This window comes from Branchiostoma belcheri, unplaced genomic scaffold (assembly GCF_001625305.1).
Source record: "Branchiostoma belcheri isolate BF01 breed outbred unplaced genomic scaffold, Haploidv18h27 scaffold119, whole genome shotgun sequence".
In the NCBI taxonomy this organism is placed as follows: domain Eukaryota; kingdom Metazoa; phylum Chordata; class Leptocardii; order Amphioxiformes; family Branchiostomatidae; genus Branchiostoma; species Branchiostoma belcheri.
Window position 1 is genome coordinate 423,891 of NW_017802591.1, and position 27,948 is coordinate 451,838.

A 27,948-nucleotide genomic window follows, 5' to 3' on the forward strand; every position below is an offset into this window, starting at 1 on the left:
TAGATACTTAGGCGGAGGGGTGAGCAGAAAATATGTCACTATTATAACATAACTAGATAACTTTTTTTGTAAAGACATCAACAGTAAATGTGGACCGTTGTATTAAGTATCAGTAACTTTATAATCACTATATATGTTAAGAAAACTGATTTCATATTCCCCCTTTTGTGGAATGTGATACCCTGACTCCAGGGTGCTACATTTGCATAAAAATACTTGTCCAAGTGCAGACGTGTTTTCGTGTCGATATCTGACGATGTATCTATAGTTCAGGTACAGTCGAACGTTCCAGTAGCGTAGATGGTAGCTGGAAATGTTGTTTAGCATCCGTTTTGTCCTAAATCATTGGGTCTGACTGCCGACTACCAGCAACAGTGGAGAAGGAACCTAAATTGCACCGAGAAGCTTCAACTTCAAGATCATCAACAACAACAACAACATCTGACAACAAACATGTATGTACCTGACCGGTAAACTCTTTCCAGCCATTCTGTATCTGTATCTGTATACTGTCAGGAGCGGTGACAGAGGGTCCCGCTAAGGAATAACAGGAGCGGTGACAGTCTAGGGTCCCGCTAAGGAATAACAGGAGCGGTGACAGTCTAGGGTCCCGCTAAGGAATAACAGGAGCAGTGACAGCTCTAGGGTCCCGCTAAGGAATTCCGGAATAACAGCCATTAATGACATTCAAAGACAATTCAAACTCCACTCCTGGATAAATTATGGAGATTATTTCCGGACGTTTTGAATTTGAGTGATATCTGTCTCTCTTCTTTAGTATCAATATCACATGTAAATGATCTGGAAAAACCGGTTGAACATGACATTGTAAATGTCATTGTCACGCAAATAAGGTTAGGATAGTTCAGTTCCTATGTTAAGTCAAAAAGACAATATCATAAGGCTGGCATAGGGACTGTTGCTGTACCTTTTAATTTATCCAGTAATTTTTACAAGTTTGAATTATCTTTGAATATTGTTTTACCTGGATGTCTAATTATTAGTTAAACTTCATCAACATAGTCAATTGATGTTACATAATTTACTAGTTTGTTGATGATAAGCATGTTTAAGGGACTCTGAGAAGCTGTGACAGTTTTTATTCTGAATATTTTTTAACTTAAGTCGACTTAAAGAGGTCATTATCTTTTCAATCCGTACTAGGTGTTAAATTTGTAGACGGGGGTTCAAAGTCCGACATTGTTTGAAAAATTATTATTATCATTTTAGAAATACCATCTGACCTTTGTATTTCATCATAATGTCATTATGCCTCAACGAGAGCAGTAGAGTGGCTGGAGGGGGGGTGTGTGGCTTGGTTGCTCTAAATCCTTTTTTTTCTAAATACCTTTTTCTATTACATGCAAAATTGCATGTTGGCAGAAAATTTACATACAAGTTAAAAAACAACATGTAGAATTGTTTATTCAGCCATCAGTCTTCTCTGGGTATACAATTATAGTATCGCTAATAATAACACCATGTTTTTATGATAGAGGGAAATTTTAACATACATGTAGTAGTGGCAGTACCTGGAATGAGGTGTGTGCCTGCAAACAAGACAAATTTTGATGACATGAGATCAGAGGAAAAAAAAACCATCCAGGAAATAAACTCTCAACATTTTAAAACGAGTATAACATCCGTGTCCATAATATCACCAGGGTCCATAATATCGCCACCTTGGCCTTGAGAAATAGTGTGCTTTAAGATATTTTTACTGCAACATGGTATGCATTGCACTCCTGCACACATCAAATGTACATACCTAGGGTATGTTGCAGTAAAAATATCTTTAAGCACACTTTTTCTCAAGGTGGCGATATTATGGACCCTGGTGATATTATGCACACGGATGTTAGCTGTGCTGTGACAGCAACATGTATATGTTCAACATACAAAATCTGGCTTAGGTCATTGACCTTCTGCGAATGTAAACATACAAACCTGTCCAAGCCGGCCACCCAGGGGACCAAAGAGGTCACCTTGGACAGGTGGTCTGCTTGAAGAGGGTTTCCTTACATTGCATGACTGGGACATACTAGTAAATGGTAATCCAAGTCGAGATGTTTAAATGTCAAATATCGTAAGCATCTTCAGTTCTGTGGTGAATGCCTGTGGGGAGGGTGGCACATGGAACAATTTACGTCTAACAAAACATTGTCCAGTAGTTGAGGCAAACTGTCTGGTTTCTCCATGATTTCTCATTAGTTATCATCAATAATCATCATGATTGAAGACGAATTGGTTACCATGGGCAGCTTTTAGCTAGGTATCAGGCCTTGAGCGGACCCAACTCAGGGCTGTCACGTTGGCCAGGTGGTCACCTTGGACAGGTTGCTTAATTCTTGCGTCAATGGGGAAAATTTTTGGGACCGAGAAAAAGCAGTCACCACGGACAGGTGGTCAGCTTGAAGAGGTGGTCTCCTTGGCAGGTTTGACTGTACATGTAATTATTATACCCTCAGGCCACAGCAATTTAATTTCTTGGTTAACGGATTTTTGTAGAAAAATAACGGAGCGGGCAGGCAAAAAAAATAAAAATAAAAACAGACCTACGCATCCTATTATGGCCCAAAATGGTACGATGTAGGAGCCATGAAGTCAACACACCAGGCTGGTTCAAAATTTAAACAATGAATTTTGAACTTTAATGATATCTGGTATGACTGCATTGAAAGTTGGAATAACTAAACTGTAACAACTAGCTATAGGAAGAAAAGGACTGTTTTCAACTGTTCAGGACAATTTTTTTTTTGCAAATGAGAAAAAAAATGAAGGGGGCGAATCCGTTAACCAAGAAATTAAATTGGTGTGGCCTTATGCCTACTGATGCATACCGGTTCACTGGACTTGGATCCGGACTTGTAAGAATGTTTAGGTTCAAGTCCAAAAAAACCTTACTAGTAAAGTCAAGAACCAAGTCCGGACTTATTACCATAAAAGATCATTTCACATACCCCTTTTCTTTCCAAACCACCTAAAACCTTCCATAGATTGCAAAATCTTTGCTGCAAAATGAAGAAAACATTGCCATCGGGCATCGTCAAGTACCGCGCTCCATGTTACTAGTACTAGTATATGTGGCCACAGTTTCACCCAGACAACCGTTGAGTCATTGCAAGGTTGCCAACATGCAATTTTGTATATGCCATGGGTTTCGGTCCGGACTTACAAGTCCGGAAATGAACCTAAACCCCTGGACTTGAATCCGGACCTGAACCTAAAATTGGGTTTAGGTATGCAGCACTACTTATGCCTAATTGTCTTAATTGCCTTTCTGTAGCATGAGACCCACAGAAGACCCGGAGTCCCTGGGAGACCTCTGTGTGCAGTACTGCCTGGCTAACATCAGCACCTTCTGTGTGCTGGACGACACAGGGACACCACGCGGCATCAAACCTGACATCTGTATACCCAGTCAGTATAGTGACAAGTTACTCAACTGGTGAGCAGCTCATTTTATGACCTGATACAGTTTACTTTATTTTGTTTATTTATTGTTTGATTCAGGCAGAGCCCATAGACAACATAGACAACACAAAATACATAGATCTAAAAATACAATGTCTAGGATAAAAGAAACTGAGTGAAGGCCTATTTAAGGTCTGCTTGCCAACTGGCAGTATCGACACCAGAACTGACTTCTGGGGAAGGCATCAGAGCATAAAAGCAGACTGATGTCGTTACCCGACGCCAGGAGGCGAGCCGCAAAAGAGAGCGTCAGCCTCCTGGCATCGAAGGTGTCGACACCCAACTGGGCAAAGAACAGGCTGTTACTAGTGGAGCGAGGCTGAGACATGATGATTTTGAAAGCATCATGGTAAGCAACTCGCAGCCTCTGCAACACACCTGCGCTATGATTGTTCCATAGTTGTACACAGTACATGGGGGAACAATGCGCTACAAAGATACGCTTAACCTCAGCGGAGCAGTTGCCAAAAGTTCGGATTAAAGAATTCGCTTTTGTGTACAGCTGGCAGGTTACGGGCTGGAAATTCATTTTTGGGAATAGGTGCACTGGTGTACCCAACCTAAAAAATTGGGTGCAAAAAAAAATTCTGGGTGCTCCATGTCAAAAAATAAGTATTATGTCGACTAAGAACTAATTATGTTTCATTTCTAAAGAAAAGTATTACAAGAATCATGAATGATTTTATCATTTCCTAACACTTAGATGTTAAAAGTATGCTGCATGTATACAACTATACATCTTGACATACATAAACTTACAAACATTTTGGGTGCACTGGTGCACCCATAGAAAAAAAATTGGGTGCACAGCTCCAAATTTGGGTGCACTAAAAAGGTGCACAATCATGCACCCAGTATTTTGAGCCTTGGTTAAAAATACCCATCTGCAGTCTGCATTTTTCAGAGACATTTTCAATATGGCAGGAGAATAATAAAGTAAACAACCTGCAATTTTGCAGACTGAAAAAATCAGGCTATGGTTTCAATGATGTTTACTGGTAAGAGCTGTTCTGTTTACTACTGACTAATATACAAGTAACAGTGTTCGAAATACCTGTCTGCAGTCTGCAATCTGCAGATAGATTTTCAAGATTGCAGAAGAAAAATTTATACAATCTGCAATTTTGCAGAAGGAAAAATGGGCTCCAGATTCAATAGTTTTCAATTTAGCAAACTAGAACTCTCTGGCCCCAAGGACAGACAACACTGAAATAAGCTCCTGTTTTGAAGCAACAGGAGCTTCTTCACTAATTTGCATCATCCTTGTCTTGACTTGTCTATCTTTTGTTTCCCTTTGGACTTCCAAAAATTTGTCTTCACTAATTTGCATATGAATCAATAGTTCGTGCTTATAAACCTGCAATTCTCTTAGTGTCACTGACGAAAGGTAGTAGTCTGACCGTTTTAGGTAGCACCAAAATCATATCGAGTTGCTTAGTACTGTTTTTTTTGGTGTGTCTTTTATGTTGTGTGGAAGGATGATATGTGGGTGTGATGACATTTACAGGTAAGGTATGATTTTAGTAGTAGCTTGTAGTGGGAGACAGCGGTGCAAGACCGGTGAAGATACCAGTAAATGATAAATTTTCTGTGGAGAAGGATCTATAAAGTCTGAAATTAAAAAGAGTGATAGATTAAACTTAAAAGAATTCCAGTAATGCTACAGATTTACAAAGCTATATACATGTATGATGTACATGTGTAGTATGGTTGTAGTATGGAGGCTTGTGTATTTGCAGAAAGTATTTCCAAATTGCAGAACAAAATTTTGACTCTTCTGCAATATTGCAGAGTACTGAAAAAAAGTATTTCGACCATTGAGTAATTTTGGATGTATTTTTCAAATTGCATGTAAAATGTTTACTGAAATGCTATTTTGTATATGATCCAGACTTTTAAATGTGTATTTGCAGAAAGTATTTCTAAACTGCAAAACAAAAATAAATGTTGACATTGTACAATATTGCAGAACACTGAAAAAAGAGTATTTCGACCACTGTGATGACAAAGGTGATGCCAAAATACAACCTTATCTAGATCTTTATGAAATAAACACTGAGCTTTAACTTCCAACGGAATGGACCCGTCTACTCTTGGAACGTGACGTCAGAGACACGTGACCGTAGTAGCGGGTCATACGTACACAAGTTTTCTGGCACGTATGACCTGCTACTACGGTCACGTGTCTCTGACGTCATGTTCCAAGAGTAGACGGGTCCATTCCGTGAACAAGGTTGATGGAGTCAACCGAAAATTTGGGGTAAGTCCCAATTCTGTGTAGTGTTGGAAGTTAAAACTCAGTCTTTATTTCATAATGATTTTTACCAACACAGATGAACTGTCATGCTTATCTAGATCTGATTGTACTATTTGTAGTTGACATGACTAGTATTACCTGGCTAACAGGCATGTTTACAAGTACATGACATTGTATACACGGTTCTCCTGTTACATTCAAAATTTCAATGCCCTGCCTCAGAAAACCAGAAGGCATTCCCGGAAGACTGTTTGTATATCAGCGATTTATTTCTGCATTACTGTATTTTTTCCTGACCTGACGTCACCCATGATACATGTATATAATATTAAAACATAGAAATGCAAAAAGGATGCCCGAGGCAGGCAATTAGGAAGCTTGCTGGAGCATCTGCAAAAATGCACTTTTGGAGCCTTTCAATACCTCAGTGCCCTAAACACCTGATGTGATGTGATGTTCATTGGTCATCGTCGACTACGACGGACGAACAACAACAACAACAGCCCTAAACACAGTGGAAAACAACCCACTGTCCATAAGGCCTCAAAAAAAGCTAACTTAGAGAGACTACCTTATCTTTTACTTTTACTAGTTTTAGCAGAACCATTTGTTTAGCCCATAACAGTTCAAATGTACTTCCGTCCTCACAGGTCCAATGAGAAAGGTCGTGTGGATGGACCGTTCCTCCGAGTCTTCTCAGACCCCCAGCAGACCAGACTGAGGCACGTCAACCTGCACGGCAACGAGAAAATCAGCAACCAGGCCCTGTCTGCTCTCTGTAACCACCAGCTAGTGGAGCTGGACCTGTCCTGCTGTCCCAACATTAACGCAGACTGTCTGCAGCATCTGTACCAGTCTAAGTACACGCTGTTGGCTCTCAATATCAGTGGCAACATGTCCTTCCCATGGCCCAATCAGGACATCCGACTGGACATGCCTCGGCTGCGCGTGTTAAACATCGCTAACCTCCACGGACTCAGACTCAGCAGCCTGGAGACCCTGGCCATGAGTCTGTCTAACCTGACGTCCCTGGATGTGTCAGGGTTAAACGTGGATGACCTGTCCTTCCTGACACCTCTGAAGGACAAACTCTCGTCACTGGTCCTGTATAACTGCAGTCTGAAGGACCAGGCTTACCAGACGATCATGAGCATGAAGGCACTGAGGTAAGTCTGTCACACATTCAGAACCTTCCCAAAACACCAACCAACCAAGCTTGGTCAAAATTCGGGAGCAGGCTAACCGGATTTAGGCTACCCCTCTTTTAATACAAACCAAATTAGATTTGAGTTAAATTTGTGTTAAATTTGAGTTAATTTTGACTCCCAAGCAAAGCCCCGGGCCCCTAGCCAAAAAGGATCCAAACTGTACCAAAATATTCGAGAAAAAAAGGTATTTATTACTATTAACTAGGGGCTGGAATTGTGTTGCCAATTTGGGACCTTTACTTTAGTGTGCATAGTCCAGTGTGACCCTGCTTCAAGAGTGATTGGGAGTTCTTAGCTGTTGTCGCTCACCCGACATGCACGCCACTGGAAAGGGCATTAAGTTGCAGTCCTTAGCCGTTATAATAGGACGGGGCATTAAGCTGTCGTCCATTGTTCAATGTGCTTGTCGAAAAGAGCTACAATAGCAGAATTTGCCCAGTACAGTACTATGAACCTGTAATTGTAAATACCGTATAATTTGTAATTATTACAAGAAGTGTATGTCACTACCAGTTGGAGATTAGCTCTTCAGTGAGCTAAAACTGTATCAAGATCACTTTTCTTTTTACTGTTTGTAACACAATGTTGACATCTGTCTTGTAGTCAGGCTAATGGTCTGTTGTGTTTTTGAGCAGACACCTGGATGTGTCTGTCCCTCCTGACAGGAAGACCCCGGGAAAGAGTCCCCTGCTGTCTAAGTTAGTCCAGAGTCTGCCAGCCCTGACTTCTCTGGACATCTCAGGCACCAGTCTGGGCGACATGGACAGTGACAGTGGGTCAGACGACATGTCTGACACAGAGGCAGGGTAAGTTGGTTGGTATCATGAAAGTCAATCTGTGTTCACTTGGTAGTTACATGACTTTTTGTTTAAAGTTAAAACTTTTGGTCCAACACAAAAAATTCTCTCACCTAGTGCTTTCGACCAGTCACTCTGGTCTTCCTCAGTATACTGACCCAGTGAGGCTTGTCACGTGGCTTCTTTGAAGTGTGACGTCAACACTGGGTTTAAGGTATCTGGTAGACGATGTCGGCCCCCGTTGCGGTTCAATGTAGGGTGATGGGCCCTGATGTATATGGCTTCCTTCACCGCTCTCAAGAAATAATCTTGTTCAGTGTCTAAAATCCTTACAGTGTCAAGTGAAATAAATAAGTTGGTTGGTATTGTTATGTTTACCGAAGGAAAACATATTGTTTTTGCTCAGTTTCTTCCTCCTCTTCTTCTCCAAACAGTGATCTAGATGACCTGACCAATGACATGATTTGTTGACATCTGTCACCATGGTGACTGCGTGGTGTTGGGTTACATACATGTAATGTTCAAGTCCAAAAAGAAACGAACGTTGGGAGCCAGTTCTGAGGTTACAAAAAAATCATGTCACATTCCCCTTTTAGATCAAAATTTTGCTGTCCAAAATGATGAAAACATTGCCATTGGGCATCGTCAAGTGTTGGCCTGCATAAATTATGTGGCCACAGTTTTGCCCAGAGTTGCCAAGTTAGCTGAGTATAATATAATGTTTAATTGTGGGACACATGCATCTATAGCTACAATGTACATGGCTATCATAATTATAATTATGCTGTTTGATACCATTTAGTGTTTTTAGAGGTCACCAGGGTATTATCAAAACATTGAACAAACGTACTCATGATCTTGTAATGTTTTTTGCATTTTGCACCCTTAAAATTTGGCTTACTGGTATTACTTTTGAGGTGTCTTACAAAATACATGAAGCATTTGTTTTGCAAACAAAACAAGTAGTGTTCTCAATCAAGCCACTCTCTACAGGGCTCGATATAATGGGTGCATGTGCACCTTAGTGCACCCAAAACTGGAGCTGTGCACCCTATATTTTTCTGTGGGTGCACTGGTGCACCCAAATATTTCTGTAGGTATTTTTGTACATATCAAATGTATAATAGTTTGCAGGATATTATTGACATCTAAGTGTCAGAAAAATAATAAAATATATGTTGTTGTACGTTTTGAAAGTTAGCTCCCAAGCTCATATGAGGAGCAGTAAGATCTGTAATTAGGCCACACCAATTTAATTTGTTGGTTCTCGGATTCGCCTCTTCATTTTTTTCTGATTTGCAAAAAAAAAAAAAAGATTCTGGTTCTGGTTCTGAATCAAGCCCCCAGCAGTTAAGGAAATTCCTTTTCTTCCTAGTTGTTACAGTTTTTCCATCTATCAATGTAGTAGTTTGATTAAAAGATCAAAATTTATACTTTAAATTTTAACCCAGCCTTTTTTATTGACTTCATGGCTCATATTGTAGCATTTGGGGCCATAATAGGATGCCTAGACCTGTTTTTATTTTTTATTTTTTTCGCCCTGTCGCTTCATATTTTTTCTGAAAAAATCCGAGAACCAACAAATTAAATTGGTGTAGCCTTAGGTTTTGTTTTATATGGTGCACCCAAAACATTTTCTGTGCACCTAATTTGTTTAGGTTGGGTGCACCAGTGCACCTATTCCCAAAAGTGAATTTCAAGCCCTTCTCTAATTATTTGCTTTCTTCCTAGCGATGAAGAGTCCCAGCGACAGGATGGCGGAGTGGTTCGTACTACCATTCCTGGCCTGCAGGGTCTGAGACAGAAGCTGGACTTCCTGGGGCTGGTTCAGACAGGAGCGGCCGGGGCTGAGCACATACCTGCACACAGGGTCAGTAATGTACCAGCCCTTCATTTGTGAATTTATGGTTTAGGCCATGTTGATTTGATTATATGGATGACATCCTCTGGGAACCCCAAAAGTTATGCGAGCGTGCAAGGAAAAAAAAGTTAAGGCAAAAAAAAGTTGCCTTCATTATGAAATCTATGTGGTCATGAAGGTTGAACAAAGGACTAAACACACAGGGTATGGTATGGCAAATTATGGGCTCTTTGTTTTTATTTCTTCACATTTTTTTTTTCCTCTGGAATCGATGTCATTTTGTGACATTAGCATCGTTTTTCAATTATTTTTTTGCAATTTATGGCATATATTTTGCTCATTTTGAAGGTGCCTTGTGTGATTTAGAGTATGGTCGAAACCTTTTTTTTTGGAAACAAACAAAAATTCATGCGCGCTCGAATGTCATCCATGTAATCAAATCAACTTTATATACTAGTCATTGTACATGACATTTACTTTAGTCTGCGTTCAGAAGTATCATAATGATTTTGGATTGCTTTGTTCATTATAATAATAGTTTAGTTCAGAGGTAACAAAAATATGGAATACATTACATCCCAGAAGTTTAAGTGTATATCATATAAAGTTGTAACTGTGCTACTAACTGACCTGTCTAACCTGGTCCAGACCTTTTGGCCTAGTGGTTACAGCGCTGGGCTGGTGAGCTGGTAGCAGGAAACAGGAGCAAGGAGACTTTGTGTTTCATAATATTTTGGAAAAATCCACTCTTGAATGGGGGAGGGGTATTCTTTGGAAAAGTCATTTTTGGAACAGTCCATTTAGACCACACCAATTTAATTTCTTGGTTAACGTTTTTTTCTAGAAAAATAATGGAGCGGGCGGGCAAAAAAAATAAAAAAATAAAAACAGGCCTAGGCATCCTATTATGGTCCAAAATGGTGCGATAACAGCCATGAAGTCAACACACCAGGCTGGTTCAAAATTAAAACAATGAATTTTGAACTTCTAATGATACCACTGCATCGAAAGATGGAATAACTGTAACAACTATAAGGAAGAAAAGGACTGTTTTCAACTGTTCAGGACAAAATATTGAGCATTTTGCAGTTGATTCTGAATTTTTTTTTTTTTGCAAATGAGAAAAAAATGAAGGGGGCGAATCCGTTAACCAAGAAATTAAATTGGTGTGGTCTCATGGGCAGAAATAACCTTTTGAATAGTCCATTTTAAATTGGTAGTGCCATTGGAAAAGTCCATTCCTTCAAGGGGGTGAAAATTTAGATTACGACTTCAGGTATAACGTAGTTTGACTTTAATTTAAGGATTGAGATTTGTTGTGACAGGTGGCAGGTCACATGACTGAGCAGCAGGTGCTGACAGCTGTGCAGGTGTATGTGGACCGCAGTCAGATGCTGGCCAAGTGTCTAACAGCACTGTTTGAGCTCCTGCAGGCTGTAGACTTACAGGAGCCACTGCAGTTTGTCCATGTAAGTACTGGGTAGTTGTACATATGCAGGTCTTCAAAATACTGGGTGCGTGATGCATGTGCACTTTATAGTGCACCCAAAATTGGGGCTGTGCACGTATTTTTTTTTTTTGTGGGTGCACCAGTGCACCCAAATATTTTTGTAGGTATTTTTGTACATATTAAATGTATGATAGTATACAGGATATTCTAGGCATCTAAGTATCAGAAAAATAATAAAAAAGTTGTAGTACTTGTGTAAGATTTTAGATTCAAGCTTAGAAGAGAAGCAGTAAGATCGATAATTAGGTTTTGTTTTATATGGTGCACCCCAAAAATTTTTTGTGCACCTAATTTTTTTAGGTTGGGTATACCAGGGTACCTATTACCAAAAATGAATTTCGAGCCCTGATGTAGTTTGGGCAGCATGTCGGCAGAATGTACTGCACCTGTACGAAACCTGGATTTTTCGTTGGATGTTTGGCCAATGTTGCATCAGAATTTTGCCTGTTGCACAATATATCTTTTCCGACACAACATTTGAAAACTATCCTTAAATACATGATGTATAATATGACCTTTAACGACCTACTGGGGGTATGCACAATATACATTACAGCTTTTGCCCAAAAGCTTTTGCACAGGCACAGTACGTTCTAGGGTTGCATACTGGTCTTGTGTACCGGTATGGTACCATGAAAATTGATTGGATACAGGACTGGTCTAATGTACAATCACTAAGTACACCAGTTACTAATATGACACATCGTTATTGAAGAAGTTCAGAATGTCATGATGTTAATTTGTCAAATTATTCAGGTCCAGACCCGTACCTAAACCTCTGTACAATGTACCTAAATGTTACGATTAGGTACACAACCATTTTACAGCAACTGTACATGTATCTTACATATATAATTATGTCAGGTCTTTGTCAGGAACAAGAAAAATTTTCATCCATTTGAATAATCATGGATTCTGCTTTTGCCTTTGTCCAGCATGTTGGCACGGTTATGAAGAGGCATCCCAAAGACCCAAACATCCAGGTGGCAGGCAGTGCAGCACTGTATCACCTGACTAAAGGCTGGAGAAACAGCTGTGATCACATCAAGTTACGCAGGTCAGTCTAACGCTGGTCCCTCTAGTCTAGGAAGAGAAGAAACCTTCTTTCCTTAGGTCCACTCCACTTTTCTCAACTTAAAGTGCTCATGACACCAAAGGATGACCATACCTGATTGTACAGTAGTTGACGTAACTAGTATTACCTGGCTAACAGACATGTTACTGTATAATAAATAAATATGCATGGTTCTTCTGTTACATTCAAAATTTCAAGGCACCGCCTTGGAAAAGTCAGCACAGGCCAATCCCTCCACATTTTTTGCTTCTCCATGTTTTATTTTTGCATTTCTGTATTTTTTTCTATCAGCTCCAGAAAAAGCACAGAAGTGTAAACTTTAAATTAAATGTAAAACATGGAGATGCAAAAAGAGATGCCTGAGGTGGGAGATTGGGACGTCTCCAAAAATGCACTTTTGAAAGGCCGTACAAACTCAATTTCTCAGTCATCATGATTGAAACCAACTTCAAGAGACTATTTGTATGTATACTTTCGATATATATGTTTTGCAGACTTTCTTTAGTGTCATATGGTCTTTAAAGGAGCTCTGAAGTTGGGAAATGAGTGTCAATACACACCGTCAGTCAAACATGTCTCTGACCACTCATGCAGGGGACCGAGGAAAAGTGGTCTTCTTAGGCAAAAAGCATGGCAACAAGATAGGACAGAGAACAAGAAAACTGCAGCAAAATTTCCAGTCACCATTTTACAAAAAAAGCGGTCATTATGGCCAGATGACCAACTCATGGAGGTGGTTGTTTGGGCAAGTTTGACTGTAGTTCAAATATCCAGGTGTTGTCCTGGGTGCTGAACTGACATTCCAGAAGATTTCTGAACAGACTTTACTGTGTCTGTCTGGATTTATCTGCTTTTAAGTGTTTATTATTAGCACTAAGCAAAGTTGAATTAATAATATATATATATTGTTGAATTATATGATGTCATATAAAGTTGAATTATATGATGTCATATCCTTAGTAGTGAATACGCAAATTCATTTGAAATTCAGATATTATCAGATGTCACATAAAATACATGTGTGTTTCACCTTTGCTACAGTTGGAATGAAACCTGTGTTCTAGCCAAAAGACTGAATTTGCTAAAATGGCAAAAATTTTGACCAATTCATCATGTGTGCCTGACAAAATTGGTGTGTTAAGATTATGGAAAGAGATGTCATTAAATTAAGCTTAGTCTACCTGCATAACTTGCCCCTCAAAACGTAGGATATACATGTAACATTTCAAAGGGTCAAGATTTTAAAATTTCTCCCAGACCCCCTAGGACTTTCAGTGTGCCACACGATTTTCCTCCATGATTTTCCTCTGCCACATTATGTTATGTCAAACTAAATTGAGATGACTGGAACATTGGCAGAACATTATAGTTAATATATCAGGTACTTTTTGTAGAAGGAGCGATGTACTAATATAACCCTTATCTATGTTGCAGGGCAACTATCCAGGCACTGACATCAGGAATGGAACACCATCCTACAGAATTAACAGTCAGTTCACTTACTTAAATTGTTGATCTGTATTTAGGCCACATCAACTTGATTTGTTGGTTCTCTGATTTTTCAGAAAAAAAAAATAAGTGACACACACGTCAGGGAAAAAATGAGGCCTAACTGTAGGCATCCCATGATAGCCCCAAAAAGTCAACATGCCAGGCCGGGTTATGATTCAAACAATGAATTCAACCACTGTATTGTATACATGAAAAAACTGTAACAACTAGGAAGACAAAGACTTTCTTCAAATGTTAGGGCTAACATATGAGCATTTTGGAGTAGTTTCATTACCTAAATATTTTTTTTTGCCAATCATGAAGAAATTAAGTCAGGGCAAAGGGAGAACCAATTATTGATTGAATTGGTGCAGCTGTAGCATGCACAATGTAGACTTATAGATTCTGAAGTGTTTTCAACAAAAAATACAAAATGCTGACACTCAGTCTCTATTATAATAGTTGTCTTCAAGATTACTGACCCACAACTGAGTCATATGTACAATGTAATGCCTTTGCAATACACATGTACATGTATTGTGTATGTAACAGGTAGTCGTCCAACAAACAAAAATTATTTTTCTGTTCCTTTTGTCCTGTTTCACTCAAATGTCTACTTATTATCTTCATGTAACAGAAGTATTGTTTTGGGTGTGCTGATGTGTTTGTATGTGACAGCAAATGGAAGGACTCCCCATTAATTATTCAGACTGAAAATATACATGCTGAAGTGAAGAGAAATATTGGGAATGCATGCGTAGGGTCTGCATGGGGTTAGTGATAGACACTGATACTGACATTGTTTTACGAAAAAACATTCAAGGGACTTCTGCAAAGAGTTGGCTAGTGATATGTATTCCTTGATAAGTTATCTATTGGGAAATGGCCCCCTTGTGCTGACTTGGGTGCAAGTTGATGCTGTGATCTAATTTTGAATGTCATTTGTTTGTTATTTCCAGATGCAGCGTAACGGCTGTCTCACACTTTGTAACTTCAGGATTCCTCAGGATCTGGTAAGTTAATTTAAACTTAAAATAAATTGGAGTCACTGTGAAATATAAAAAACAACAAAGGCTGGTTCTAGCTGTGGGTTTGGAGAGTTCTGTAACCTCTGTTACTTTCAGATTTAAGTAAGGCCACACCAATTTAATTGTTGGTTCTCAGATTTTTTCAGAAAAAATATGAAGCAACAGGGTGAAAAAAAATACAAATAAAAACAGGTCTAGGCATCCTATTATATATAGGACCCAAATGCTTCGATAGGAGCCAGGAAGTCAACACAAAAGGCTGGGTTAATATTTAAACAATGAATTTTGAACTTTTAATCAAACCACTGCATTAATAAATGGGAAACTGTAGGTACTGCACATACATGTACTGTACGTAAGCAGCACGTGTGAGTACGGCCTCCTTACGGTAAAGTGGCAATCACACAGAGATTGTACATTGTAAGCCATGTACAACTCACTTACCACTTTTGCAACAATGCATGCAACCGCTCACAGCCAGACGTGGCGTGCAGACCTCACTTTTGCACCTTGCGCAACCGTGCGAGTGATGTGCGTAGACGCCACTCCTTCCCCATGTTTTCAGAAAAACGTAGCAGACATGGCCTTCCAATAAAACGTACAGACAAAAAGCACGTACATCGGGTTGTGACCGAGGCTTGACTGACATGATGTTTCGCCTGTTGTAGGAGTTTGAGTACCAGAGAGTAGCGGAAGTGTTGCTGAGAATCTTCACCAACTTCCGGAATGAAGAGTTTATCCAGCGCATCGCGGTGTACCTGTGTAACATCATCGTGTGTCAGCTGAACGGGGAGCAGAAGGAACTGGTGGGAAGGATCGGTGTGGTGGAGGTCAGCACAGTTTGCACTCTTGTTTTACATGTAATTATAATAAACAGCGTCTGGATTAAATTTGGACAGTCCAGTTTAATTTCGGACTACTTCCCATATCTCAGCAACCTTACATCTACATGTAGATGGGCTACAGGTAAAAATGATACAAGAAATACATGTAGCAGCCATCAAGGACTCCTTAGGGGTTAACCCAATTCTGTAGAATACTACAGAATTCTGGAACTGAAGCCAGAATTCTGCAGAATTCTGGGACTGAAGCCAGAATTCTGGAACTGAAGCCAGAATTCTGGAACAGAAGCCAGAATGCTGTCTGTGCAGGTAATTTTCAATGTTACGTGTACCTGCACCAGTGCAGGTATGCAGGAAAAAGTATTTCGGACCCTGGACTGTCTTCGAAATCAATATCTTAACATTTACAGACTCCAATCAAGATCTCTACGGCAGGAACTCTGGTCAGAGTCTCTGTTACGATCAGAATCTCTCTCTGACAAATACATATTGTATATAGTTACAGTAACTGTGTTTTTATTTGTTTTCCATAGACCATGCTGAAATTGATCCATGAAAGACTCAACTCCAAGACGGTGAGTATTATTTCCATAATGTTGTGTAATATATGACTTGACAAATGTGTAGAATTTGTCAGGTAGTCGACTGGTCAAACATTACTAGTCTGATAAGAAATGGGTGAATGTGAGACTTTGCCAGAAGTTCAACAGGAGGGCCATACCTAGCTCAAGTATGTGCATATAAAAGAACCCACCACACTTATCAATAAGTGTAGGTGCTGTTCCCAGTAATGCTGTGTACCGATTCACTGGACCGGTTCCGTAAAAATGTTTAGGTTCAAGTCAAAAATACCTGAACGTTGGGCATTGTCATGTGTTTAGCCTCTGTAATTATGCGCCATAGTTTCACCCTGGGAGTCATGATGGAGCAAGGGGCCAGACCCTGGCCTGACCACGTAGCAGGTAAGCAGGTAGGCAAATTCACCCAGACATATTGTGCAAACAGTACATCTTGATATGTTGCTTTTAAAACCTGGTAGTGCAGTGCGCACTACAGAATGTTTGCCAACATGCAATTTTGTATACGTCATGGGTTTAGGTCCAGACTTGTATGAATGAATGAATGAATGAATGAATGAATGTAAGTCTAGATCTGAACCTACATGATGCCAAAAAGGAGTTACTGAAGCAACTGGATATCATTTTGGAAACGGTCAGACGTTTCAGCTAGTATCCACTGACCAGAGGAGAAATGCAGGTTTATAAGCACAAACTACATGTAGTTTGCGTACCTGCATTTCTCCTCTGGTCTCTCAGTCACTGAGGAAAGCTAGTGGATACTAGCTGAAACGTCTGACCGTTTCCAAAATCATATCCAGTTGCTTCAGTAACTGCTTGATGGCGTACCGTATTACATGTACCTGGATGTCTAACCTTCACCGACGAACCTTAACATGAGTTTAGGTGCACAGCACTAGTTTCCAATGTGAATACATGACATATAGTTCAAAGCCTTACTGTCCTATACCAGCCCCAGGGTCATTATTTAACTGTGTTGTGTTTAGGTCATCTGAAAGCACTGAAAGTCTGCAAAACAGCACCTGTTTGTGATCATGAAAGAAGTCACGATGGTCAAATTTTGGCCCAAATAGTCCAACCTTTTTTCGAGCCGAATCATGTTCGATATGACGTCATTCGAATCGAATCATGTTCGATATGACGTCAATCGAACCGAACGTTCGTTCGATCCGGGGTCACCCGCGGTCATGCACAGTAAACCCGCGGCTTTAAGACCGTTTTTACACGGGTACCGCCTTACAGTAAAAATTCCACCTTTTCACGAATATAAACCGATTTTGGAACAGTACATCTATGCCCTGTTTTATAGTCGATATGTAACATGTAACGAAGTTACTGCCGTTATCGTGTGTGACATTGAAGATCGTATTTGTTGTTTACGGAGATATAAGTTACCCCCTGCACTAACTCACACGGCCTGACATGCGTGCAAACATGGTATTTCAACCGCAAATAAAACAAATTCAATTTACCCCAAAAAGGTTTTAAATTGTAGGCAAGACAAAAATCAAGATCTGTGTCGGACGGATTTTTTAAAGATGGCGGCATTCTGGAATTATTCGTCTTGGAAGTTGAAAAAACGCATTTTTTTGCGAATTTTTCGACCTTAGCAACACTTAAACTTTGAAATAAAGAAAAGTGTCCGACTCAAATCTTGATTTTGTTATACTGTTCTCTAAAATACAAAAATTTGGGATTTTCTAGGAGATTTTGGGTTGGTTTAAATCAGTAGTTTGGCTATTGACGTCGATTGTTCTAGAATAAGCATTCAACGCATTGAGAGTGACTTCACACACATTTAAGCATTGTAATGAAAACAACAATATTTGAGGTATATGCGGTGCTGATTTTATCACATTTGGACAAGAGAGACCCCGTGAAACTGTTTATTATTGTTTAAGAAACGGTTTACCGTTGAGGCTGGCTCCACGAAAGCCGCGCGTAGAACCCCGGTAACCTGATACCCCTCCGTAGAATTGGAACTTTTACCCTACGAATTGACCACCGTGAGTACACTGTACTTGTAAACGGCCCACCCTAATAATAAAACACCAAAAATGAATGAGTTGTTATTTCTGTGTTTCAGTGTAATGAAGTGATGGAGATAGCCTGGAGTACCCTGTGGAATATCACTGGTAGGTGCAGTACTGTACACATACATGTACATGTAGAATACAGTAGGGTGTATTCTGTATCAAACATTCAAACGTTATAATTGCAGCCCAGGTATGACATACATGTATGTAACACACATTACAACTACATTTTGTACTTAGTCTATAAACATTTTGTATGTCATGAGGCATGTACATGGAAACCGGAAGTTCCACTGCAGTGCCATGACAAGTCAACAGGGGGAGCAAAATCTAATCACACATTTCAAATGCATGTCTTTGTACAGTCATATGCAAAGACAATCCATCCAAGTCTTCTGAAGTCATTGTGTTGACACACACACAAACACACACACACACACACACACTACTGAAAACATAACCTTCTTAACGAAGGTAATTAGGGAAATGGAGTAGCTCCTCTTAGGCCTATTGGACATCAGGAATGTTGTACATCTCTTAATGGCAGGTTGGGGTCAAACGTACCAGTGAGAGTTTCTATCATACACGGGCCGCAATAACGTTCGATAATGGGTTCCGGACCGGGCCATACTTTACGGTACGGCCCGGGCTTCCATGGCTTCCATAGAACGATTTGAATGCGTTTTGCCCTAACCACTGCACAGCTTTCAAAAATTCAAATACAGAATTCGAAAGTTGGAATTGATGTTGTTGCATTTTTGAGTTTAGGGACACCAAATTTGAGCTCATTTTGCATTGAAAGGCATGTTTTCTTGGGTGGGTATGACATAAATAAAATACAATACGGTGTATTCCACATCGCCCTCGGTCACAGCCCTCCCGCAGATCGGATCGCCTGATGGCCGAAGACCTGTTCTATATTTATCACAAAGGCCCGCTTTTTTCTTTTAGGATAGGGTTGTAAATTTGCTCATCATCATCATCCACTGTATTCTGCATCATTCTGTAGTTGAAAAAAAGTCCTGCAGCTGCACTCAGTCTTTCTTCATTTTCTTCCACCATGCCATCTCTCTCGCACCTCCCTTATAGTTCTTAGAGTCTCTTTTCTGTTGTAGGATTGCCTAGCCTTTTGCACTTCATGCCTCCCTTCAGCATACTGAGCAGATTGACACTGACAGTGTCTTCCTTTGCGTGTCTTGTATCTGCTGGAGCCTTGGATTGAGAATTTGCTCATAGCTACATTGTACTTGTAACATCTTTTTACAGACGAGACTCCCCAGAACTGTGAAATGTTCATGGATGGTTCAGGCATGGAGCTGTTCTTGAGCTGCTTGGAGGTCAGTGCTCGTACAGTGATCAATTATATATCATTTTAATTTTCACTTATTTTGTTCTTACCTCACTTAAAGCAGAGGGACTAAAATACAATAAGTCTTATTGAAACAGCAAGGTACAATGATTCATTCAAACAATTTCTGAAAATGTATAAAATAATAGTTGCAGTTTTTCCTGGTACAGTAACAATTTTTTTTATTATTATTATTATATTATTTGTCTTCAAGTTGATAATTTTGATATACAATGTACATTTGTACACTCTACACTGCAACTCTCGAAAGACTGACCCATACACGTACATGGGCAGTCATTCAGTACAAGTCTCTCTCAGGTACATATACACAGGTACATGTACATGGCATTGTACAATGATGAAGTTGATTCCCCTTTACAAACTTAATGCACATTTTTCCAGTCATGTACGTCATGTACATTTTAAAGTTGTATGTCAAAATTTTAGTGACTTTAGCCAAACTCTTTAATTGAGTGCTTATAGTTACTTTGTAGCAAAATAATTTTGATATCTTTACACAATGTTGTGCCTTATTTTCAGACTTTCCCAGACAAGCAGGAACTGCATAGAAATATGCTGGGACTCATGGTTTGTATTTGGTTTTACATCATCTCTTTATATACATACATACATACATACATACATACATACATACATATGTACATAAATACATACATAGTAATACTATGTAGTTTGATCTACCTGCCATTGGACATTTTACTTCATGAAAATTTTTTGTGAATACCTGACAAGAAATCATTGTGAAACTGTCAAGTTTATTGCATAACTGAGAATGTGATCGATTTTTAAAGCTGCATTAAGTAACATCAGGACAATACAAAAAGTCAATTTTCAAGTTATTTAGTTAGTCTAGTATGTACGTAGTTGCAGTCTTGTGTTCTTAGTTATACATGTTTTGGTATTTTGTAAGTAGTGCCACAAACTGAGTGCACTGTTTATCACCAACCATGAATGTCAGAAATGTGAGATAAGGCCACACCAATTTAATTTCTTGGTTAACGGATTCGCCGCTTCATTTTTTTCTGATTTGTAAATAAAAATAAAAATTCAGAATCAACTGCAAAATGCTCATATTTTGCCCTGAACAGTTGAAAACAGTCCTTTTCATCCTAGTTGTTAGTTATTCCATCTTTCAATGCAATGGTATCATAAAAAGGTCAAAATTCATTGTTTAAATTTTGAACCAGCCTGGTGTGTTGACTTCATGGCTCCTATTGTACTATGTTGGGCCATAATACGATGCCTAGGCCTGTTTTTATTTTAATTTTTTTTTCGCCCGCCCGCTCCATTATTTTTCTAGAAAAATCCGTTAACCAAGAAATTAAATTGGTGTGGCCTTATGTACAAATATGTGGAAAAGTGGAAGATAATGACAATCACAACAACTAAATATTTCAATTTTAAGTGCAAATTTGTTACATACATTTAGAAAAAAATAAATGTCCCTTTGATGTTTCAGGGAAATGTTGCTGAAGTCAAGTTTCTTAGGCCTCGTTTGATGCAGGAAAGATATGTCACAGTCTTCAAGTAAGTATATGGACCTAGTGTGTGGCACAGTCGGTAGCACATTCAGCTCACACCCAAGAGGTTGTCATGTGGGTTCGAATCCTGCCCATGTCACCGATCTTGTGCTCTTTACATGACTTTCCTCACTTCACTCTGGTGGAAATGAGTACATAACTTCGGTTAGGGATGTCCCTCGGATAGGACGTTAAATGGAGGTCCCGTGTTTGGGAGAGCCACACCCCACGCACATTAAAGAACCCACCGCACTTATCAAAAAGAGTAGGGGATCTTCCCGGTGTGAGTGGTTCAAATCTGACAGTTCGGTCATACGGAGCTTGTACATGTGCGTACATATACAAAACTGGTGTATTACGCCTAAAGGCGGTTTACCGGTTTTGCAAAACAAACAAAATAAACAAAATTAATTAAAGAAGTAGTCAGCTTGCATTTATTGAGGGTAAATGAGGTTACCGGACAGGCATTGTTGTAGGTCACTACCACACATTCTTGTTTGATAGTGAGTCATGGACTAATAAAAAGTTTAAGGTTGTACCCATTAGGGAAGCATTCACAAGGAAACATGTTCCATAGTGATGTAGTTCTAGGAAAGAAGCTTTCAGGGTCTTTCTCCTAAGAGATGGAGTAAGGAGGAAGAAAGACTTGCTTCCTCAGTGGCAAAATGTGTCCTTGCTGAGAAAGTTGTAAGTGGGGGCACAAGGGAGTGAAATTCCACAAAGCATTTGTCATGGAAATAGTGATAGAGTAACGTCTAGATTGTAGATTAACTAGATTCATGTACACCCTTGTGAGAGGGGTTGTAAGGTGCCAAACAGGTCACTCCCAACAAGATTTGGTAAGTATAAATTTGTTGTTGATATTGAGGATTGTCCAACAGTGTAGCAAGCAATATGACTCGTGTGTATACCAATAAAAAGTTACTCAAGCAACTGGATATGATTTTGGAAACGGTCAGACAATTCAGGTAGCATCCACTACCTTTTGTCTTTGACACAAAGAGACTGCAGGAGAAATGCAGGTTAATAATGCAAGAACTATTGATTGATATGCAAATAAGTGAAGATACAATTATTTAGTGAAGCCCAAAGCAAACAAAAGTTAGACAAGTGAAGGATGATGCAGATTAGTCAAATAGCACCTGTTGTTTTTGGCATATCTATTACCTGGATGTCTAACCTTCACCGACTTGTGTGTGTGTTTGCCACAGTACTCTGCTGGAAAGTGAGAGTGATGGTATAGAGGTGTCATACAACTCGTGTGGTGTGCTGTCCCACATGATGTCAGACGGGGTGGACAGGTGGACAGTGTCCCAGCCGTGCCGTCAGCTGGTGCTGGACAGGATGGTGCAGGCTATCCAGAGATGGGACGTTGCAACCAAAAGAAATATCAACTACAGGTTTGTGAAGTTCATCTGTGTTGGTAGTAATAAATAAGGCCTAGAAAATTTTCATGTTTCCAGTTTCCTGACCAAGGACAGGTCAGGTAACACAGTCAGTACCAGGGACAGGGAAACACAGTCAGTACCAGGGACAGGGAAACACAGTCAGTACCAAGGACAGGGAAACACAGTCAGTACCAGGGACAGGAAACACAGTCAGTACCAAGGACAGGGAAACACAGTCAGTACCAGGGACAGGAAACACAGTCAGCACCAGGGACAGGAAAACACAGTCAGCACCAGGGACAGGGAAACACAGTCAGTACCAGGGACAGTGAAACACAGTCAGTACCAATGACAGGGAAACACAGTCAGTACCAAGGACAGGGAAACACAGTCAGTACCAGGGACAGGAAACACAGTCAGTACCAGGGACAGGGAAACACAGTACCAGGGACAGGGAAACACAGTCAGCACCAGGGACAGGGAAACACAGTCAGCACCAGGGACAGCGAAACACAGTCAGTACCAGTGACAGGGAAACATAGTCAGTATCAAGGACAGGTTTTATTTATATTTTTTAAGCTTTTTGGCTGTGTTATAGAAAATGTACTATATATATATAAATGTACTATACCAAGCCAAGGACCATATTTGGGCATGACTCATCAGAATGGCATGCAGCGCAAGCAACCAACAGGCACCCAGCTTTTCTCTATTCTTCTTGCCGGTTGGCTGTTGGGATTTGATTAGGTTAAGTCAATTAACCCCTGTACAAAGCCATTCCGTATTGACGGTATGAACTGCATTCAAGTGCTTTGGTAGGTACATGTATAATACACAATAACGTTATTCATTCATTCATTTATAGAATTTTAACTGGTCCATTTGCCACCAGGTCATTTGAGCCCATCCTGAAGCTGCTGTACCACTATGACACACCACAAGTCCAGCACTGGGCAGTCTGGGCACTCACCAACCTCACCAAAGTCTACCGTAAGTAATGTCACTGTTAGGTACAGGGAGCAACCTGAAATGGCAACAGACTATAGTGTAAAAGTATTCTGTTTTTGGCAACTCCTCTGGGGTGAGCCTAATGGTATAGTATTGTAAGATTTGTGTTGTTTCTGTATGTACATACACTGTATGTGCACTCTAAACCTCCAGCTATGTACATCTCACATCTGACTGGGGCTCACTCCAGCTATTTAAGCCTACCTTTCTGTACCATACAGCATACTATACGGCCGCAAATAAACACAGTATAAATGAATAACCCCAAGGGTCTATGACACGCATTTTCAAAGTGGTACAAACAAAATTCTTGAACCCTGGCTAGAACATTTAATGTGAGAGGTAGCCAGGAGTTAACTTTGCTGTTGGGTTTAGAAATCGTGTTTGTGTATAAGTGTGTGGCATTTCACAACAGTCTGCCAGGGTGAGCCGACTGCAGTTCAGTTTACCTCCAAATGTTGCTATATAAAAGAGGGCTTCACACATTTAAGAAAAGCAACTTTTTTTTTGTTTTCAGTTTTTTTACAGATTATACCCAACTCAAACATTATATTATTACTTTTTTTCGTAATTTGCTAGTGTAAGACATGAGCAGTTTATTGTGCTCAGTCGGAAACTAGTCTTTTGTAGAGAAACAATCGTTATGGAATATTCCAAAATTCTCACATTCTCACCTGTGTTACATAATACATAATTATCTATATCAGTCCAATCCCAAGTATCAACTGGCTTGAGAGTCATAAACTATTGGTGTGATAAACTGGTGTAATATGGTTGAGAACTTGACTTTGGGGTATATTTGGCATACTTTAATCTGTTTAGGCTTTTGTTTGTTCCCTTTTGCTTTCCTTTCCTTTTTGCCTTCTGCACCTCCAAAGCAGGGGTGTATCACTCTTCTGTTTAAAGCAAGGGTGTTGTGCAGCTGCTGCAGCAGTGTAATGCAGCAGTGGTGTTGTGCAGCTATGCAGCAGTGTAGTGCAGCTAAAGCAGGCAGGGGTGTTGTGCAGCTACATGTAATGCAGCAGTGTAGTGGAGGTAAAGCAGGGGTGTTGTGCAGCTGTTGCAGTGGTGTAGTGCAGCAGGGGCGTTGTGCAGCTACATGTAATGCAGCAGTGTAGTGCAGCTAAAGCAGGGGTGTTGTGCAGCTGCATGTAATGCAGCAGTGTAGTGCAGCTAAAGCAGGGGTGTTGTGCAGCTAGTTCAGCAGTGTAGTGCAGCTAAAGCAGGGGTGTAGTACAGCTAAAGCATGGGTGAAGTGCAGCTAATGCAGCAGTGTAGTGCAGCTAAAACGGGTGTTGTGCAGCTAAAACAGGGGTGTTGTGCAGCTAAAGCAGGGGTGTTGTGCAGCTAAAGCATGGGTGTTGTGCAGCTACAGGGTTGGACAAGTTTTCAAAAATCCACTTGCCCTCTTGGGCAAGTACATGGACATCTCCACTTGTCCGAACCAACTTTTCACTTGCCCAAAATAAACGACATTTTTATATGCATTTTCACTACCAGCAAGAAAACTATTTTCATTTTAGAGTTATCAAAATAAGGTGGTTTGAGACTTAATATAATATCATTATGGCCAAATCATGAGTAATTTTGCTCCAAACACCATAGCGGGTATACTTTGCATCCCAAAAATTTACTTTCCCAATCGGGCAAGTACAGGGGGATATTCACTTGCCCGAACAGTACTTTTACTTGCCCTGGGCAAGTGGGCAATAGGACTTGTCCAACCCTGAGCTAAAGCAGGGGTGTTGTGCAGCTAAAGCATGGGTGTTGTGCAGCTAATGCATTGGTGTAGTGCAGCTAAAGCATGGGTGTTGTGCAGTACAAGTGGGCGTTGTGCAGCTAGTTCAGTGGTGTAGTGCAGCTAAAGCTGGGGTGTTGTGCAGCTAAAGCTGGGGTGTTGTGCAGCTAATGCAGCAGTGTAGTGCAGCTAAAGGAGGGGTGTTGTGCAGCTAAAGCAGGGGTGTTGTGCAGCTAAGGCCACACCAATTTATTTTCTTGGTTAACGGATTCGCCGCTTCGTTTTTTTGCCAAAATGAAATAAAAATAAAAACAGAACAAAAATCCATACTCTCGGGTCCCGAATTGGGGCCCCAAAATCCACCCCATACGTTGTAATTTTTCAAAATTTGTCCACAGTTATCAGCGTTTAAAATACATTGCTTCAAGGCAGAAACATTTTTCTGAGGGCAATTTGTACGGAAAGCTAGGTTGCCTCTTCAAAAGTTCGTCAAAAAAATTCTTTTGATATAGAACTCGCCCCCCACCCCCTTTGCACATGTCACCATTCATGGGACAAAACTTCACTGACGACAGTCAAACGTACGGCAGATTTACTAAGTCATCGTGCTTGTAACAACATATCATCTTTCTTTTAGATATATATTACATTTCATTTAGAAACACGTATTGTGTCGGAAACATGTGCTAGTAACGGGCGTTAAAAGTAATCGGCCGAACGTATAAACTCGGCCTGGGCGGCACATGCACACACACCTTCAAAACGATCTTTTTTCCAGGGAATATGTAAAAATAACACGACATAACAATGTATTCTGGCATCACAAACTGTATTACTCTCAAAAAGTATAAAATCCTACCACAAACATGGGAATTTGGCAAAGTAAAAAGTCCTCGTGCACGTAAGTCCATTCACTAAAGCAACTTTCTCACGGTCTGAAGAGTCCACTTCGAGTAGGGGGAAACAGGTTCTTTTAATTATAGAAATTACTCTGTGAAAAACACTACATGTGCATGTGGCATTCTAACAAAGTTACATCTTATTTAGATACCTATAAACAGGAGTACAATTGCAAATAATGAATCAATTATTACATCTAAATTTTTTAATAAAATGGTTCCCCCTACAAATAAAAATCCCCATACATCAAAGACTTTATAGTGAAACCCTAGACCATTGAATTTGTGGCAACTTGAAGAGTGTGTCAATGTGGCTATTTGTTTGAATGCTGGCTATGTATAATGTAGCTGTAGCATACCTAAAGTGTATAATGGGAAATATAGAATGTATACTACCGGTAGTATTTGGGAATTGGGGAAAGATAAAAAAAGAAATAAAATATCTGTAAAAGTAGTTAATTCTTTTGCTAATAACTTTTTCACATTCCTGGAAATTTGTCTAAAGCATATATTTAGGATATTGTAAATTTCAAGCTCTAAATAACTTCCATATCAGCCAGACACAATAGAATGCCCAGTGAGCCCAGTGGTAAGCTGTGTGCCCTGAACTAAGAAAACAATGGGATCTGAACAGAGCACCCTGATTTAAACCACTCTTTGGAACTTTGAAAGATGAATAAAAGTGAAACCAGTTGGATGGGAGTCTTGTCAACTGACAGTTTGTTGTTCATACAGTAAAGATGTGTATCTTGTAATCTCCAAGCAGATCTTTTGGTGGGGGTAAGACAGTATCAAATTGGCCAGTCTGTATCCATTTCCCCACCCAAGTAGTGGTCCTTTCAGTTCAATAAGTGTCTAATATAATGTCTTATATCATTTTGTAACTTAACTTAATGGATTGCTTACTACATGGCTGTACAGCTAATGCAGCAGTGTAGTGCAGCTAACGCAGCAGTGTAGTGCAGCTAAAGCAGGGGTGTTGTGCAACAAATGCAGCAGTGTAGTGCAGCTAACGCAGCAGTGTAATGCAGCTAACGCAGCAGTGTAGTGCAGCTAACGCAGCAGTGTAGTGCAGCTAAAGCAGGGGTGTTGTGCAACAAATGCAGCAGTGTAGTGCAGCAAATGCAGCTGTGTAGTGCAGCTAAAGCAGGGGTGTAGTGCAGCTAAAGCAGGGTTGTTGTGCAGCTAATGCAGCAAATCCACCAACCGACACTCCCCTTTCTCACATGTACATTAATCATGCAACAACACACTGTCAAGTCCTCTGTGTCCTTCTAGCTGAGAGGTATGTCCAGCTGCTGCGGGATGAAGGAGGCCTGCCCCTGCTGGAGACAATACTGACCAGTCCCCAGCCCTACCCTTGGGTCAAAGAGCTGGTCACCATGGTCCTAGCAACATGCCGGGACTACAGACAACAAGAAGTAGAAAATAACAACAACGACTAACCAGTACCTGACAGGTCAAGTCTTTTATAACGCTATACGTGTACATGTAGATCATGTAGCAAGCTGAAGGGAACTAGGACTGGTTAGAAGCCCTGTCACACATAGCCAAATATGGCCTGCTTAACTCCCCCAACCATGGTTAGGCCTAGCCTGGTTACCGAACCTATTACAGCTCCCGAGTCCTGCATCCTCTCCGCAAATAGAGGATGTAGGACTCGGGAGCTATAATAGGTTTGGTAACCAGGCTAGGTTAGGCCGTGTTGATTTGATTCATTATGGATGACATCCGTGCGCGCATGAATTTTCAACCGTTATCCCAAAAAAAAGTTAAACTTTTCAACCATACTGTAAATCGTACAAAACAGTTGCAAAATGAGCAAATATATACTTAAAGTTAAAAAAGAATATTTGAAAATTATAC

General features: G+C 40.1%; 1 protein-coding gene across 1 annotated transcript; it reads left to right on the plus strand.

Annotated features, from left to right (window-relative positions):
- The first annotated feature begins 201 nt into the window (after window positions 1–201).
- Window positions 202–27,665, plus strand: LOC109462578 (protein zer-1 homolog). The gene is made up of 18 exons (XM_019759135.1): window positions 202–455; window positions 3,287–3,448; window positions 6,382–6,897; window positions 7,575–7,745; window positions 9,468–9,606; window positions 10,923–11,066; window positions 12,043–12,164; window positions 13,617–13,671; window positions 14,633–14,686; window positions 15,370–15,531; window positions 16,077–16,118; window positions 18,208–18,256; window positions 19,424–19,494; window positions 20,049–20,096; window positions 20,989–21,056; window positions 22,261–22,449; window positions 23,330–23,427; window positions 27,361–27,665. Exons 2-18 carry the CDS (start codon window positions 3,288–3,290, stop codon window positions 27,525–27,527), a joined length of 2,256 nt encoding a protein of 751 aa, XP_019614694.1. The 5' UTR covers window positions 202–455; window position 3,287; the 3' UTR covers window positions 27,528–27,665.
- Window positions 27,666–27,948: the final 283 nt, after the last annotated feature.